General features: G+C 45.9%; 3 protein-coding genes across 3 annotated transcripts; all 3 read right to left on the bottom strand.

Annotated features, from left to right (window-relative positions):
* Positions 1 to 1,268: 1,268 nt before the first annotated feature.
* Positions 1,269 to 1,834, bottom strand: LOC123440279. The gene has a single exon (XM_045116857.1). The coding sequence runs from the start codon at positions 1,743 to 1,745 to the stop codon at positions 1,473 to 1,475; it is 273 nt and encodes a 90-aa protein (XP_044972792.1). The 5' UTR covers positions 1,746 to 1,834; the 3' UTR covers positions 1,269 to 1,472.
* Positions 1,835 to 5,036: 3,202 nt separating this feature from the next.
* Positions 5,037 to 9,246, bottom strand: LOC123444460 (heat shock 70 kDa protein, mitochondrial-like). Its single transcript, XM_045121172.1, has 6 exons — positions 9,108 to 9,246; positions 7,908 to 7,981; positions 7,747 to 7,825; positions 7,091 to 7,660; positions 6,357 to 6,977; positions 5,037 to 5,915 (listed from the first exon to the last, which is right to left on the bottom strand). Exons 1-6 carry the CDS (start codon positions 9,168 to 9,170, stop codon positions 5,256 to 5,258), a joined length of 2,067 nt encoding a protein of 688 aa, XP_044977107.1. The 5' UTR covers positions 9,171 to 9,246; the 3' UTR covers positions 5,037 to 5,255.
* A 4,792-nt stretch (positions 9,247 to 14,038) lies between these two features.
* On the bottom strand, positions 14,039 to 16,487 carry LOC123444461 (probable protein ABIL5). The gene is made up of 8 exons (XM_045121173.1): positions 16,119 to 16,487; positions 15,931 to 16,013; positions 15,680 to 15,827; positions 15,257 to 15,356; positions 15,127 to 15,166; positions 14,927 to 15,015; positions 14,533 to 14,609; positions 14,039 to 14,342 (listed from the first exon to the last, which is right to left on the bottom strand). The coding sequence occupies exons 1-8, from the start codon at positions 16,263 to 16,265 to the stop codon at positions 14,241 to 14,243; spliced, it is 786 nt and encodes a 261-aa protein (XP_044977108.1). The 5' UTR covers positions 16,266 to 16,487; the 3' UTR covers positions 14,039 to 14,240.
* Between the last annotated feature and the right edge of the window lie 542 nt (positions 16,488 to 17,029).

A 17,029-nucleotide genomic window follows, 5' to 3' on the forward strand; every position in this document is an offset into this window, starting at 1 on the left:
AACATAAGAAGAAAAAAAAAACTTGTTCATACTCCGGTCGTACAAAACATCCTGTTCAAGGAGGTTGCAGAATATACCAACCCATTGAAGCCATTATAGGTAATCGCTACATAAGGCTAGGGGCTGGTTTCCAACAGCGTTAGATAAGTGTCTATTCACAACAATTATCGATTGGTGACCGCCTCGACTAGATGCCTCTCGAAAACAATTGATGTTGTTACTTTTTTTCGGCTAGATGCCTCTTGAAAACAATTGATGTTGTTACTTTTTTTCCAAGGGAAGACAGTTGTTGATTGACAACCGCCTCGCAAAGTATCTATAAGTGATGGGTTCGAATTTTTGCTTTTGACTTGGATTGGTAGGTGTCCACGACTTTTGTATAGATTAAACTATTTCTCATATATTATCAGTCGAAAGAGTTGCTATAAAAAATGAAAACCGGTGTTGGTTTTTCTTTTTTGTGTCAAAACCTTCCATGTTCTTGTAGTTATATCATTTGAACAAAATAAGAACAATTGAATTGTTCACGGCCTATTTCTTCACATCCATACACCATCCATCTCACGCACGTGCATACATACATTCACAAAATTATGAACTAGCTAGATTAAACATAATAATCAACTCGCTGAGAATTTACATGTTCTTCGTCGGGTCGGTCATGCTTTGGGAGTAACAACGCTGGTCTGGTTATTCCATCGACTCGGACGGACGTCTAGGTATAATCGGCCTAGCGTCTTCTTCTCTATATCGTGGATTTTTCAGGATTGACGTCGCTGTCATTCCCGGCTGCCCTCGTTGATACTACTACCTTTTTTTCAGTGACTGTGTGGAATTCCAGCAGCGGTGGAGAGGATAGTGGATTCTCCGGGAACTGTATTGTATTTCGTCTTCTTTTAGGAGTTTCCTTGTAATTTTGATCTTTGATTAATGTAGAACTTCAGTTTTTTCAAAAATGAAAACAACACGAGTATATGGGAATACTGATAAGAATCAATTGTTCTATATAGTTTTCCTCCGCTCAACCTACATTAGCAGCACATAACTCGTCATAAGGATGAAGCACCAAACTAGCTCATAAAAATTACTCTACAAGGTAAATTGAAGCCAATGTCTTTGAAGCACATGCTGGTCTAGTGCAAGATTTATCTTAACACCTCAAGTGTTGTATTTTGCACATGGTGTATTAACCAGGAATTAAAATTTACAAATGAAACAAAAACTCAAGAACCATGATCACAAGTTCACAACTGAGAGCAGACATATTGTTAAGAATGAAATAATCCATCCACCCAATTCAATTCAGTGGACATATCTACAGATCCCACCTAGTCTCACTTAACGGGAGTTCAAATATGATTCTCAAATCTCAACCACAACAAGAATCCATGGTAACTCAGAAGTCAGAACAGAGGAACTGGCCAGACGTTCAGAACTAAGCAACCGCTCTCCAAGCAACTCAACCCTGACGGTTAGCAGAGCGGCGCGCGCGAGTGCCACGAAGACAGCAGCGAAGGCGAGGAGGGCTCGTCGGTGCCGACGGGGACGTCGGAGAACGGCGCCAGCACGCGCCTCACGCTCATGGACCGCATCGACCGGAAGCTCAGTGATCCGAGCTTCTTATCTTTGGAGAACACGTCTGACGAGTTGCTGAGGATCAGGTACACCAGGCCCTGCACGAGCAGGAACACGGCCACCTTGGCCAGCACGCCGCGGAGCTCCGACGTGATGAAGCCGCCCTCCATGGCCACCGGCGGCGAGAGGTCAACAAACTATGTGTGTGTGTGTGTGTGTGTGTGTGTGTGTGTGACTCGTGGGATATCAGCTCGTTTGTGTTATCGGCGGTAGTGTCTGCCTACTCTGGCAGTCTGGGTTTATAAAGAGCTGTGGGTTTGGCTCGTGCGGTTGCGAGCTGTGGGTTTGGTAGGCATCTTGGGTTCTGATTGGCCGTGTTGCTTTGCCGGGAAGGAGCCGCGGCTGTGGAACAAGTCGTTGGTCTTCGCGTTCTCCACTTGTGCTATAGTTAATTTGGACCTCGATGTGGCGTCGCTGTGTGTCATCGTTGGATCGGTTTGACTTGAGGACATGTATCGTGTAAGAGGGTTGACCACGGAGTTGCTCATGCCTGTCTCCCGAAGCATTTGGATTTGCAGAAATGGGTTCGTTTCCAAGGATAGAACCCCTGGCCTCTTCTTTTTTTTTTTTTGAACAATCAACGCGGGGGCATCCCACCTGAATATATTACTCAAAGGACCGAGGGCAGGTCAACAAGAGGAGAGCAACGAGTAGGCGCACCTCAAGGAGGAGGAGGAGCCATGGATGAGGAACTTGTCGTCGGGCGCATCGTTCGTGGCAACATCCTGCAACAATGATAAAATAGACACAAGCTTTACAAAAGCAACATTGGTTAGGCGGTTACGCGAAGTAGCGAGTAAACCGTTATGCATGACTTGTGATACCAGAACATAGAGTGATGTGGAGTGGGAGAAGAGGTGTGGGTAGGTGTCTGCGAGCGGAGTTGGAATAAGCCAAGCCTCAACCAGAAGAAGGTGGAGGTGCCGTTATCGGTAAGGACAAAGGAAATTTTGCGTAGGGGTGGAAGTTGTTTGTTTTGATTTTCCAAAGGTAGGAGGGGTGTGAGGTTTGCTTTCGAAGTCGAGAGAGTAATGTTGAAAAAACCAGTTGACCCAAGGTAAGTCTTGTTTTTGGAGCAGCTTGAAGGCAAATTTCATAAGAAGACAATTGTTCTCAAGGAGTAGATTTTTTATGCCTAGACCCCCAACGGTTTTTGGAGTGCAAACACTTTTCCAAGCTATCACCCACTTGGCTTCGGAGCAATTTTCGCCGGCAGCCCAAAAAAAGGATCGACGGATAGTGTCTATCCTTTTGATGATCTTTTTGGGTAGCCTAAAAATGGACATGAAGTGGGTAGCAAGGGCGTCGAGAGTAGAGGAGATAAGTGTTAGTCTCGCGCCACGGGAGAGCAGTTTTGCCGCCCAACCAGATAAGTACTTTAGGAAGCGCTGGATGATAAGTTCAAAGGCGAAGGACGGTAGGCGCGTGTGGGAGAGAGGTAGGCCAAGGTAAATTGGGGGGAAGGTTGAAATGTTGCAGCCGAAGGTGAAGGCGATGTTTTGGCTAGTGATGGTATCTGTGTGGAAGGGGACGAGGGTAGTTTTGTGAAAGTTGATGGTAAGACCGGTAGCTAGGGAGAACTTGTCGAGAATATCCTTGAGGGCGGTCGTGGCTTGGGAAGAGGCGTGGGCTATGATTAGACTGTCGTCGGCTTACTCAAGCACAGTAGGAGGACCATCCTTGTATATGGGGTGGCAGAGCTGGCCCGAAGAGAAAGCTCGTAAGATTAAGCGCTGAAGAAGATTTGTGATGATTAAGAAAAGGTAGGGGGACATGGGGTCACCTTGTCGAAGACCGTTTTGACAGTTAATCTATGGGCCCGACTTTCCATTAAGGAGGACCGCCGTCCTACTGGAGACGAGCAATGTTCTGATCCAGTCAATAGATTTTGACGGAAAACCTCTAGCAAGCAGGATGATAAGGAGCGAGACCCAACTTATTGAGTCGAAAGCTTTGCGAAAGTCGAGTTTGAGCACCATAGTGGGCGCCTTTCTAATGTGACAAGCACTTAGAAGGTCAGCAGCATAGATAAAGTTTTCGGCAATGCACCTGCCCAATATGAAACCGGTTTGATCTCCATGGACAAGGAGAGGAATGAGGGGTTTATCCTGTTGGTAATAACTTTGGCGATTGCTTTGGGAGGGCAGTTTTGCAAGGATATGGGTCTGAAGTTATCCGGGGTTCTGGCCGAGTCATTCTTTGGAAGGAGGATCATGTGGGCCATATTAAAGCGCTCAACATCCACCTGAAGGTTGGCGAAGTCATGAAGAAGGGTAGGATCGTAAGCTTGATGTTGTGCCAGAATCTTCTGTAGAAACCCGGTCCCAACCCGTCAGGTCCCGGGCTTGCATTGACATTCATCTGAAAGAAGGCATCCTGAATTTTCTGAGTGGAGAAGTCTGAGTCTAAGTGTCCAAGTTGAGGAAGATCCGTCAGGTAAAGGTCGGTGAGGGAGAACTGCCATGTTGGCACTTTCCTCGTGCCTAGGAGGTTGTGAAAGAAGTCATGAAGGATGACAGCTTTATTATCATGGGCAAAGAACTCTACACCATTGTCTTCGAGGATTGCGATGTTGTTTTTGTGAAACCGTTGAGGCGGGGACATAAAAAAAATTGTGTTTTCGTCACCGTCGATTGTGGCTTTGACCTTTCCCCTTTGTTTCCAAAAGAGATCTTCATGTGCAGTAAGATTTTCAAGGACGAGATTGCATTATTACTGCATAGAGCTAACATGGCTAGCTACGTTAGCCTTAGGTTTATGTAATAAGCATGCTAGGCCAACTTAGCTAACTCTTCTAGTAACTACTAATGCATATTTTAGTTATCTAGAACGATTTCAGTAGGTAAATCACCTGTTTTAGTTATCTAGCACTTGGACGGCTTGGTCAAGTTGCCATTTGGATGAGCAGGAATTCTTATTGCCCAGCAGCTACGCATGTGCAAAGCAATATCGCTATCCTGCAACTGGAAGCGCTGATCTGCAATACATCAACGTGATTGACCGTGTTTGTTAATTTGGGCGCAAAGATTGGCTAGCAGTTAACCTGTACGCGCTTTGAAACCCTCCGTAGCAACATGATTCTCCAAGTGGTAGTAGTATTGTTTTCTTTCTAGAGTTTTGACTGCACCAATCCATGCATCTCAGCAAGCTACTGCTTGTAGTCGTGAGAACCTTCCGGTCTTGTTCGGTTAATCCTCCCGGCCAGCTCAAAGAAACTGCGCGGAAAGCAACATCCCAACCTGTTTGAACACTCGACCAGGTTCTACATAAGAACCTAAAACCGCACGGTAACTGTACTGGATGTTGTTACCGACCAACAGAAATGCATAAGCCATCTTACTGGGTGTTTCCACATGATCCAACCGATGAGCACCAGCAAATAATACCAACACATCAGTCCAACAAGAGAACCACAAGATCAACGTAACTCAAAGCGAAGAACCCTAGTTCAACCAAGTCATACAATACGGCAGTACCGTGCGCGCGCTAAGAGCATTTAGCATGTTTCACATGCCTCAGTGGAGCAAAATTTTATTACAGCCAACAAGATCCCTAGTGTTCCTCAAAACTAGCTAATAACTGTATTTAGAAGAAGGTGGGGCTGGGCTGGGGCAGCTTCTTCACTTCTTCACCTCCTCATACTCGGCCTCTGGGGCCTGGTCACCTCCACCCTGCGACCCTCCTTCCTGCGAACCTCCTTCCTGGGAACCACCAGCCGCGCCGCCTCCGGCAGCACCACCACCAGACATGTGTTGCCCGATCTTTGAGACCGCCTTGTTGGCCGCTTCCATCTTGCTCTTTATCTTCTCGATGTCGTCAGAGGCCATCTCCGCACGGAGATCAGCAACCGCCGTCTCGATCTCGGTGGCAACCTCCGCAGGGATCTTGTCCCTGTACTCTCCCAGGCTCTTCTCGATGCTGTAAATGGTGGTGTCTGCGGTGTTTCTGATGTCAATGAGGGCCTTGCGCTCCTGGTCCTTCTGCGAGTGCAACTCAGCCTCGTGCACCATCTTCTCGATCTCAGACTCAGAAAGCCCACCGGATGATCGGATGGTGATCTGCTGCTCCTTTGCGGTGGCCTTGTCCTTTGCAGAGACCGTCACGATTCCATTGGCATCGATATCAAATGTGACCTCAATCTGTGGCAGTCCTCTTGGCGCTGGTGGGATGCCGACAAGATCAAACTCGCCAAGAAGTTTGTTGTCTGTCGCCATCTCACGCTCACCTTGCAGGACACGGATACCCACTTGCGTCTGGTTGTCAGCAGCAGTTGAGAACACCTGCAGACAACAAAGCCAGAATTAGGTACTACACCATAGCTATAGGAGGGGCACCAAAGAAGCATCGGACATGTACAGGTAAAGCAAAAAAAAGTAGGCACACACCACCATAGCTATAGAAGCAGAGGCAGGGGTTAATCCTCCTTTTCAGAAAAAAAAAATGTACAGGTAAAGCAGATTCCAAAGGAAACTGCACTAAGAGAACACAGTTCAAGGTTCTATTGTAGGTGGAAATTAACAGTATAACGAACAAGTAGGTACCAAGCAGCCATGCAATGCGCATGCCAGACTCTTCACAGGAAGCCATCATAACGATTTCCAAGGAAGATAAAGTACCTAACAGAGCTATGCAATCCCAATGATATAATTGTTGGATTGTAATGCACTGGAACAAACATTAGAGGTACCAAAGTATTCCATAATGAAGCCGTATTCGCTAACCTGGCTTTTCTTTGTGGGGATGGTAGTGTTCCTGGTTATCAGTCTGGTAAAGATACCACCAAGAGTCTCAATACCAAGTGAAAGAGGGGTTACGTCAAGGAGAAGAAGCTCCTTGACATCTCCACGGAGAATGCCACCCTGAAGAGCAGCACCCATGGCAACAGCTTCATCTGGGTTGACTCCTTTGCTAGGGGCCTTGCCGAAGATTTCTGAAACCACTTCCTGCACTTTGGGAACCCTTGTCATGCCACCAACAAGAAGAACCTCATCAACTTCCTTTGTGGTTATGCCAGCATCCTTCAAACAATTCTTGCATGGGTCTCTAGTCCTTGCAATGAGACCACTCACCAAACTTTCAAACTTTGATCTTGTCAATGTTATATTCAAATGTTTTGCTCCAGCAGCATCAGCCGTGATAAAAGGAAGGTTAATCTCAGTCTGTGCAGTTGATGAGAGTTCAATTTTTGCCTTCTCAGCTGCTTCACGCAACCTTTGCAGAGCTAGTCTGTCTTTGGACAGATCAATATTATCAGATCTTTTGTATTCACTGACTAGGTACTCCAATAGAGTATTATCAAAGTCTTCTCCACCCAGAAAAGTATCACCATTTGTTGCTTTCACCTGACAGCAAGACAATCAAGACATCAGGAAAAAGCATTAAATATATTATCTGACATTTCTAGCTATTGAAACTTACTAATAAAAGGTAGGAGTTCATAGTTATAGATACCAACCTCAAAAACTCCATTGGAGATCTCAAGGATGGAGACATCAAAAGTACCACCTCCAAGGTCAAATACAGCTATCAAACCCTCCTTGTTGTTTGTTCCATAAGACAGAGCAGCAGCAGTAGGTTCATTGATAATCCTTTGGACATCAAGTCCAGCAATTCGACCAGCGTCCTTGGTTGCCTGCCGCTGGGCATCATTGAAGTATGCTGGAACTGTGATCACAGCCTTCGAAATAGTCTTACCAAGGTAAGATTCAGCAGTCTCCTTCATCTTGGTTAATACAAATGCACCAATCTGACTCGGTGAGTACTGCTTGCCATCTGTTGTTTCAACCCAAGCATCACCATTTGGAGCCTTGACAATTTTATATGGTACCATTTTCATCTCTTTCTGCGTCTGTGGGTCATCAAAGCGCCGCCCTATCATACGCTTTGTACCAAAGAAGGTGTTCTGTGGATTGGTAATTGCTTGACGTTTAGCTGGAGTTCCAACAAGCCGCTCTCCCTTCTGACTGAAGGCAACAACTGATGGTGTCGTCCTAGTGCCTTCTGAATTCTCTATCACTTTTGCATTCTGCAGTATATTACTCGTTTATTAAACAAACTTAAGTAATGAGCTGAAAACAAAGCACTGCAGACAGAATATAGAAGGTCAGTCACCTTTCCCTCCATAACAGAAACACATGAATTCGTTGTTCCCAAATCAATCCCAATAACCTCATTTCCAAGTGGTTTTGCACTGTAAAAAGGGAACATGGAGAAGTTAGATGTATGCTGCAAACATCTCCATCAGTTTGTGTGAACAAGGGCGAGGTTGTCACCTGAAAGCTCTTGCAAGACTTCCCCATCTTGAACTAATGTTTGCATTGAAAGTTGATTGAATAACATTCGTCAACTGAAACACAAGTTTAATGAACAGCCAGACAGTGAAATGGAACAAGAAATATGCTGCTTTACAACTTCATATATATAAAAAACTAAACGGTAAGAATGTTAAAATTTATGTTGGCAGATTTATGCATAATAGGAACATTCTTTAAATGCTAAAGAATAGAAATCCCAACCTGCATAAGAGTAACACAGATTATGGAAGAAAAAATAGAAAAGGGACCAAAGACAGAGAATAAGAACTCCTGACTTGCATGAGAATTGAGAATGTAACAGAACAAGACGAGTTTCAGAATTGGGTAAGTGGGGAAGTACATCATTACATAACTCGTATAATAGTATTATTTCAAGCTTGGATGATGATTTAGGGAGATTTTCATGTGATCATCAAGAGGTGCATTGGCTGATGCCTTGGCAGAGATAGGATGTCACACCTACTGCGTTGGGCTCTTTGGAACAAACTAGATTGTCAAGGAGACATGCAGAACATTCGCAGAAAGATGGAGACCAAACTTATTACTTGATTCGATGCTATGACAAGCATGTCAATTTCTACGATGAACTGCTGCAACCTTGATATGCACATGCTGTAGTGCTAGCTAAACAGCATATGTAGCACAGATCTGCCCACAGCACGTTTTGTTTGCAACAAAGCCATGTGCAAAAATAAAGCAACACAATAACACGGCTAATGCTAAGCCAAATCGCCAGACAACACAATATGTATATAAATCCATAAAGGCAAAGTGCCCGAATATCAGTACACCTTAGGACCAATATATTATTCTAACCGAAGAGGGAAATCCGAACATGGCCACGCAGTAGCGGTGGGAATTCCAACTACAATACCTCGGCTCGGCTTCGAAGATATTTAATCGTTCCCTTCTTTTTCGAAAATGACAACCGAATTAACCTGCCAGCGTCTGGGAACCGGAATTTCTGTTGTGTTTTCCGGTCAGATGGAGGTAAATCTAAAGCGGCGCGGAGAGTCGTCATGGACGGAGGTCCGACTCGTGGAGGCCTATGGTACTGGAATCTGATGGGGTCTTGGGCGACATGGCCGGAGAGGGAGCTGGGCGACGTGGCCGGAGGACGGAAGGTAAGACGACACTCGTGGAGGCGAAAAAACTAACCGGTGAGTGGTGACCGAAGCACCGGTCCGCCGTGGAGCGGAGCGCCATCGCCGATCGCCGCATCCCGGACTGCCTCCTAGTTCCTCAGCTCCTGGCGGCTAGGGTTGGGGATGGGAAGCGGCCGCGTGTATTCTGGGTTCTGAGAGGACGGGAGTCTAATTATTGAAGAGGAGCAAATGGGCGACATGGGCCTTCATTGCGGGATCTTTCGAGAAATTGGGCTGGCGAACTTTCCATTTATTCCAGTCACTTCGGTTAACCTGGCCCAAGAATGATTCGCCACTTTTTTTTTCTGCTTCACTCACAAACGGTTTTCCATATGCCAATGGATTTCCTTATACTCCTACGTTTCATGTGTTTTCTTGCGGTGGGCTATGCATTCCATGTTATTTAGACAAGACAACTGATGGAATTTTTTTTAAAAGACAACTGATATGTTTTCTTTGAACTATAGAAGACAAGGGAAATATGTTAGTACATAGATTATCTCTCACAATAAAAGAGATGTAGGTTACATTTCGCCCGATGCCCTCCTCCTCTCCCGTGTCGCCCTTCCCCGCGGGCGACCCGGGAGCACACCGACACCGCCTAAGACTTCCTCCCCCGCCGCCAACGAGATCCACTGGGCAAAACCTTCTGATTTTGGCGGCGGGGGGATCTTCGCTCGAGGCGAGAGGGACGAGGAGCGGGGCCTCATCTCTTCACTGTGGTCAGGGCTCGAAGCGAGAGAGACTATCACCGTTGAGAACGAGATGACATAGGAAGTGGTTCTTCTTCAGTGTAAGCTAGCTGCTGGAACCCACTGAGTTCAAGTCCTCTGAAAAAGGCTTGGACTTCGCGATATCGACCAACGCGGCGCTATACCGGAAAGATGAAAGAAAGGTATAGTCTTTTTTCAAATGAATTTTTTGAATTGAAAATTTGGGCAAATTGACTCGGTTCTTTTTCCGAAAAAAGGTTTCCCCCGAACCCCCTTCCTCCCTTGGCCCCTTCCCACGACGTGCTCGCAAGTAGGCATCCCGAGTGCGTGAGCCCCCGGAGTTGGCGCTAGCCTTCATGGCAGACCTAGATCCGATCTGGGATGGCAGCGGTTGGGGTGGGGGTGGCCGACGGCCCCATGGACAATGTTTGTGTCGCACCTGGTGACCAAGTTGCACACTAGCCAGGGCATAGAGGCGCTTGGTGATGCCTCAGTTTGGCCCTAGAGATCTTCGTCTGCCATGGCGCCTCCTGTTTAACGTCAACCTCTTCGATCTGGCGATGACTAGTTCCGGTCTTCACCGTCATAGATCTACACGGATTGGTGTATCCTGCGCCTGATTATCTAGATTAGAAAGGCTTCGATCGTGTGCGCTCATATTCAGCCAGAATGGCTTCAAGATGGCGCGGCGCGAAGCTTCGCTTTCTTATAGGAGTCATGAGACATGTCTAAGTCAAGATTTTCATGGCACTGTTATAGGTGAAGAAAGTCATGGCGGCTGGGATTGGAGGTCTTGTAGCTTTGACAAAAATGTATATTGGATGTGATGAAGACCGTGTGCTAGATGTTTTGGTGACTTGCAACAACAGCCTTTGCAAGAGGGGGCGGCAGAACTAGAGGTCGGCAATTTTGGTGGTGCTCCTCGAGTACCGAGTCTCGATCCCCAAGGTGAAAACTCAAGGTCTGACCTTCATTGGTTGTACCTGGCAATGGTCTTGTTGAAGGTATTGTTTTTCGGTGAACTCAGGCTCTTTTCAGGGTGAAAACTCAAGATCTTCGATCGAGCAACGACAATACTTTTGCATTGTTTCCTTATTGGAGGCGTTGCTTTTGAAGAACCTTTTTGTATACCGGGCGTTATCTTCGGTGGTGGTTAGAATGTTGTTGTTGCTAGGACTGATCACTATGGCGAGGCTTTTCTTTGTTCTTCTTTTTTTCTTTTTGGCTGTGTGTATCCTTGATATCTTGACATCTTGTTGGTACAGAGGCCGAGTGTAATTGGTAACTTTATTGCTAATGGAGAACCGCAAAATCTAAGTGAAGCCCTAACTAACAATAGTTGGAAAAATGCTATGAATGTTGAATATTATGCACTCATTAAAAACCAGACTTGGCATCTAGTTCCTTTCAAGCAAGGGAGGAATATTATAGATTGTAACTGTGTATACAAAATTAAAAGGAAACCTGATGATACAATAGATAAATATAAGGCTAGATTAGTAGCTAAAGGCTTCAAGCAACGGTACGGTATTGATTACGAGGACACATTCAGTCCAGTTGTTAAAGAAACTACTATCAGACTTGTTCTTTCTATTGATGTGTCGAGGGGATGGAATCTTCGCCATTTGGATGTTCAAAATGTGTTCCTACATGGCGTTCTTGAGGAAGAAGTTTATATGAGACAACCACCTGGGTTTGAGGATAAATACAAACCACATCATGTGTGCAAGTTGGATAAGGTATTGTATGGCCTAAAACAGGCCCGTAGAGCCTGGTGGTCAAGGTTGAGCGCAAAGCTGGAACAACTTGGGTTTCGAGCTTCAAAGGGAGATACCTCACTTTTCTTCTTCAAAAAGGGAAAGGTGACGATGTTTATGTTAATATATGTTGATGACATAATTGTAGCTAGTTCATCTTATGAGGCTACCTCGGCATTACTAAGAAATCTGAAAAATGAGTTTGCACTCAAGGATTTTGGAGAACTAAATTACTTTCTAGGCATTGAGGTAAAGTACATGCAAGATGCTATAGTGTTAACTCAGGAAAAATATGACATATATGTGATCAAATGTGTAGGGATGAAAGATTGCAAACCCTCAAGCACACCCATGCCCACCACTGAAAAACTATCATTGCATGAAGGGAAATTACTTAGTCCAGAAGAAGGGACCAAGTACAAAAGTGTTCTGGGTGCACTTCAGTATTTAACCTTGATCAGACCAGATATATCCTTTTGTGTTTTTTTTTCGAAAAGGAGGCCTCGCCCCGGCCTCTGCATCGAGTGATGCATACAACCATTTTATTTAATAACCGAAAAGATCCGAAGTAGGTACAAAGTCGAAAGTAAAGGGAAAATAAATTACAAGGTGATGAACGCCTAAGCCGGATATCTGGATAGGAGTAGTTGACTAATTCCCTATTCTATCAGCATGTCGCCATCCATATTGGCTGAAGATAGCCTGAGCTACCATCTCCCATCGGGCACACCCAATAACCAAAGGCTCCCTGGTTTCCACATGAGTGAGTAAGGACCACATGCAGATCAATGCGGTAGCCCTGAAGATGACCTGCAAAAAGTTAATAGATTGTTGTCTGTTAAAAACTAGGTCATTTCTGCAATTCCATATAGCCCATAAAAGTGCAGAAGTTCCAACTCGGATTAACTTAGCGAACGAGATATTAACCCCGTCAAGCCATGTCCCAAATAACATGTTAATGCTAGTCGGCGGGGTGATATTAAAAGCAATATGGATTGAGCGTCATAATATTTTAGCCATAGGGCAGTCCAGAAAGAGGTGCTTGATAGTTTCATATGTCTGACAGAAGCTACATCTTCGATTTCCTTTCCAATTTCGCTTGGCCAAGTTATCCTTAGTTAAAACAACTCCTTTATGGACAAACCACAAAAAGATTTTTAACTTAAGGGGAACCTTAACGTTCCAAATATGTGAAGATTTTGGAATAACTGAACTATCAATAACATGGTCGTACATTGATTTCACGGAGAAGGACCCATTGGAGGTCAGTTTCCAAACAATCCTATCCAGATCATCAGAAAGACTAACATCCATTAGCCTTCTGACTAGATGTACCCATCTGACCCATCTATTTCCTACCAAGGATCTACAAAACTGAATGTTGAGAGGCGTCTCACGTAGCACTGCCGCAACAGTCGTCTGTCTGCGTTGGGCAATGTGATACAGCTGCGGATATTGAAGGGCCAGAGGCTCGTCACCTAGCCAGATATCCTCCCAGAATCTAGTAGCTTCATCATCTCCGATGATGAATTTAGTCCTGTTAAAAAAGGTTGTTTTTGTCTTCATGAGACCCTTCCAAAAAGGTGAATCTCCAGGTCTCATAGTGACCTGAGCTAAGGTTTTTTGCTGTAGATACTTGTTCTTCAGAATTTGTATCCACATACCTTCTGATTCCACAGATAGTCTGAAAAGCCACTTGCTGAGAAGACACCTGTTCTTAACCTCTAAGTTTTCAATCCCCAACCCTCCCTGATCTTTGGGCCTACAAATAACATCCCATCGAGCCAGCCTATATTTGGTCTTGACATCATCACTCTGCCAGAAAAATCTTGATTGGTAAAAATCCAGCCTTTTTCGCACCCCAACTGGTACTTCGAAAAAGGATAGAAGGAACATTGGCATACTTGTCAACACTGAGTTAACTAAGACCAATCGTCCTCCGTAGGATAATAGCTTGCCCTTCCAGCAGCTCTTTTGTGTTAACAAGGCCTATCAATTTTTACATGCTCCTACTTCTGTGCATTGGACAGCTGTAAAAAGAATATCAAGGTATATTCAAGGAAGCTCTAGAAGAGAGTTAAGGATCTGTAAGTCTTCCTCAACAACTGTGAGTATATTTTCTGATCCAGACTGGGCTAGATGTTCTGATGATAGATAGGAGGTCTACTGGGGGCTTTGCCATATTTATTGGTTCTAACCTCATATCATGGAATGCCAAGAAGCAATCAACTGTCTCTAGGTCCAGCACCAAAGCAGAATACAAGTCTTTGGCGAATGCAATAACTGAGGTAATGTGGATAGAAACTTTACTTGATGAACTGTGCATTGGAGGATCAAATGTTTCACAGTTTTTTTTTTTTTTTTTTGCATCGAAGATGTTCAAATGTGTGATGTGCGTGCAAAAATCCGTGGTGTTTAGACATCCAATAACTAGGGGGAAAAGGTAGCATAGTATAAAATCTTGAGACTGGAAATGAAGTGAACGTGTGTGTTTCTCCTCGATGCCGCATGAATGTTTCAGGTCGACACTGAATTTCAATTTACTGCACGTCTGCACATGCGTGCAAACCCAAACATGCATTTACAATCCTGTTACAGAACAACGGACATTCGCATGGCTTGCAAAAACTCTAGCAATAGCCACATTCTAACTACACCCGGTGGCGCTTTTCACAGTTATGCATGTCGTTTGCTTCTCTTGAGAAATGACATGATGTTGCTGCCATGGCTGCCTTTCTTTTTCTTCTTGTGATGCCCCCCTGCAGCAACGTGAACATCCTGCATAAAATTCAGAGGAGAATTTCTTATGCATCACGGTAAAAAAAAGAAGGCATGTCTGTGCTTGCATTGCTTGGTGCATCGCTGAATTGTGCACACACCTGGCAATGTCCTGTTGATTTATTGGTGTAAATAGTGTCTAGAGCACATTTCTGAGACAATATATGATACTAGTATGACATATGAATACCTCTGCTCTAAAGGAAAATGACCTCGTTATGGATGCTGGGTTGCCAACGTCTGCACCCGCCACGGCATGCTCCCTCCCTGATAAGATTACCATGTCATTAGCCATATGGTAAATGAATCATGGCGATATGAAAAGAGTAGGCTTAAAACAAGTGGGAAACACTTGCTGTGGCTATTGGTAAATCCAGGGAAAACAAGTTGAAGGCATGCTACAAAATGCTATGTACTAAATCAGCGACAATTAATATGGGTCAGAAGGAGTACATAAAAGTGAAATTTTGATCAGCAGAGTGATTGGGATCCTTCTTCACAGTAGCATGGAAGCACAACCGCTTTACGGTGGCAAATACACAATTGTTCATAAATATGTTTCATTTCACACACAAAAAAATTACCGATGCTTGATTCAACTTCATATGGCTTCATAGTGCGAGTAGCTCCCTGCGCCACTGTGCTATTGAGTTTGAAAGGTTCCGGGTCACCTCTGCTGTGTGAAAATGTACTGCTAATGTCATACAGTGATACAAATTGCAGACCACAGGTGCAAAGAAAGACGAGTGAAAGAATCTAAAGTAACTAGTAGTAGCGAGTAAACCTTGACTTGGCAACATTTTCCTGGTTGTTTCTTTCAGTAGCTGTAGTGGAAAGTAGTACTGGTTAGTAAACCATAGCAGAGCTGAAGCATTTTGCATGTTCATCATATAAGTCAGTTTGGAAAACTGTACATTGCGAAAGGTAACGGCGATGATATTGACAGGCGCCAGTGTCTGCACGAACGGCCAATAGTTGGAGAGAAATTGCATACTGTTCGCATGTCAAGAGCCTCTGGTAGCATCACACGAAGTTCAGTGAGCAGTCACGATCAACTTTGCAAGTCCATTGGAATGAGAAAACAAAAACATGCGAGCATATCGGCATTGACTTGGTAAACTGGAACGGAAAAGAAATCCCAATCCAAAGAGCACCCAAGTTATCTGAAAACCAGTGTGTATGTACCCTCTCAAGTTTCAACTTTCAACTACCCCGTCATCATCATCATAATCATCGTCATAGACATGGTTCATTGTTTAATCCAAACTATCTCTGGTGACTACACCAGATCTCCATACATAATTTACTAACAGCTACAAGCAGAGAGAATGCCCAACCTGCTTGAGGAAGCTGATCTTCTGCTCTGTTTGCGTGATCTCAGTCTTGTCTTCCAACTGGTGCTCAAGCTTGGATGAAACGGTCCCCAGATGATCAATCACCGCTACAACCGCGTCGCAGATGTAGCTCTTTGTACTGTCCAGGATTCTTCACCGGCATGCGCAGGAAATGAAAATTACACGCTGCCATAAAATTCCATGACCAAAGAGGGAAAGAAAGGAAATGTGTTCGATGGAAGGTCTTTGCTTACAGCTGCTTCTTCTCGGTGGCGAGGAACGCCTTCTCGCAGCAGTCCGCTGCCTGGTGCAGCTGCGCCTGCAGATCCTTGAGCTCCTGCAAACCCGAGCGAACCCGCGTCGGACGACGCGCGAGCTTTAATCAGAGCCGCGCACGCGACGCGAATATGATTGGGAAAATGGAGCAAGAGAAGCGCTCAACTCTGAGCGCGCCGTCGAAGCTCTGCGGTGTTGCGCCGCCCTTCGCGCCGAGACCCGACGAAGACGACGACGACCTGCCGAACGGCGCCGCGGGCCCCGTCGGCGTCCCCTCCTGCCGCCCCGCCTCGCCGGCGCTCCCCGCGTCCATCTCCCACGCCAAGAACGACGGGCACGGGAGCGACAGGAGAGCGCTGAGGATGACGACGATGGGTGCTGGAAAATGGCATGTGCAGACGCGCGCGAAGGAGGAGTTCGCGGGGGGGCAAGAGAACGTAGGGAGCAACGGGACAAGGCGCGGCAGGCGGTCTCGTGATCCCTCTGTGGGGGTGGCGCTCCGGGTCAGAGGCGCCGAGCGCTTGGACGGCGCGCTAGCGTGTGCTGCGCTCGTCACGGGCAAAGCGTACGCCCGGGTTCTTGTGGTCCTTTCGAGGAGATTCTGAAGGTGCAGTGTTTCGGAAAAAGTTTGGCGTCGACCCTACGGCGGCATCGTGGTCGCCGGTTTTAACGAGGGTCCGGTGTTTTTTTCTTGTATCATAACGAGGGTCCGGTGGTTGTTGGCGTTTTGTCCAAAAGGACCGTCTGTGGAAACGAATTGCTAAAAAGAACCACATGCCACACCGAATGATAAAAAAGACCCCCACCTCACGTGGCGCCAGGCGCGCCAGGTGACACGTGGCACCTGCCGCCACCAACACAGACGGTTGGGCCCTGCCACCACGGAGCGAGGCGGCCGACCGGAAATCCCGTTGCACCTGCCACGCGACGGAACGGACAGACAGCTGCGGGCGGCTAGTGGCGGCAGATACTGTTCACTCACGCGCGGACGCGGCGACGCTGAAACGACGTTGACAATGCTGAAACCGATGCCGAGCTGCGCGGGAGTACTGTGCTGAGATGCTGCTGTTGTGTGCT

Source organism: Hordeum vulgare, chromosome 3H, assembly GCF_904849725.1.
Source record: "Hordeum vulgare subsp. vulgare chromosome 3H, MorexV3_pseudomolecules_assembly, whole genome shotgun sequence".
NCBI classification, from domain to species: Eukaryota; Viridiplantae; Streptophyta; class Magnoliopsida; order Poales; family Poaceae; genus Hordeum; species Hordeum vulgare.

Excerpts from the sequence above, each read along its gene's own strand:
- LOC123444460 (XM_045121172.1), bottom strand. The coding sequence starts at position 9,170 with ATGCGGCGATCGGCGATGGCGCTCCGCTCCACGGCGGACCGGTGCTTC. Across the intron at positions 7,826-7,907 it reads AGTCTTGCAAGAGCTTTCAG|TGCAAAACCACTTGGAAATG; the intron begins GTGACAACCTCG and ends CCCTTTTTACAG. Across the intron at positions 7,661-7,746 it reads TTTCTGTTATGGAGGGAAAG|AATGCAAAAGTGATAGAGAA; the intron begins GTGACTGACCTT and ends AATATACTGCAG.
- LOC123440279 (XM_045116857.1), bottom strand. The coding sequence starts at position 1,745 with ATGGAGGGCGGCTTCATCACGTCGGAGCTCCGCGGCGTGCTGGCCAAG.
- LOC123444461 (XM_045121173.1), bottom strand. The coding sequence starts at position 16,265 with ATGGACGCGGGGAGCGCCGGCGAGGCGGGGCGGCAGGAGGGGACGCCG. Across the intron at positions 15,828-15,930 it reads GCCACCGAGAAGAAGCAGCT|AATCCTGGACAGTACAAAGA; the intron begins GTAAGCAAAGAC and ends ATGCCGGTGAAG. Across the intron at positions 14,343-14,532 it reads CATTTTCCTTTAGAGCAGAG|GATGTTCACGTTGCTGCAGG; the intron begins GTATTCATATGT and ends AATTTTATGCAG.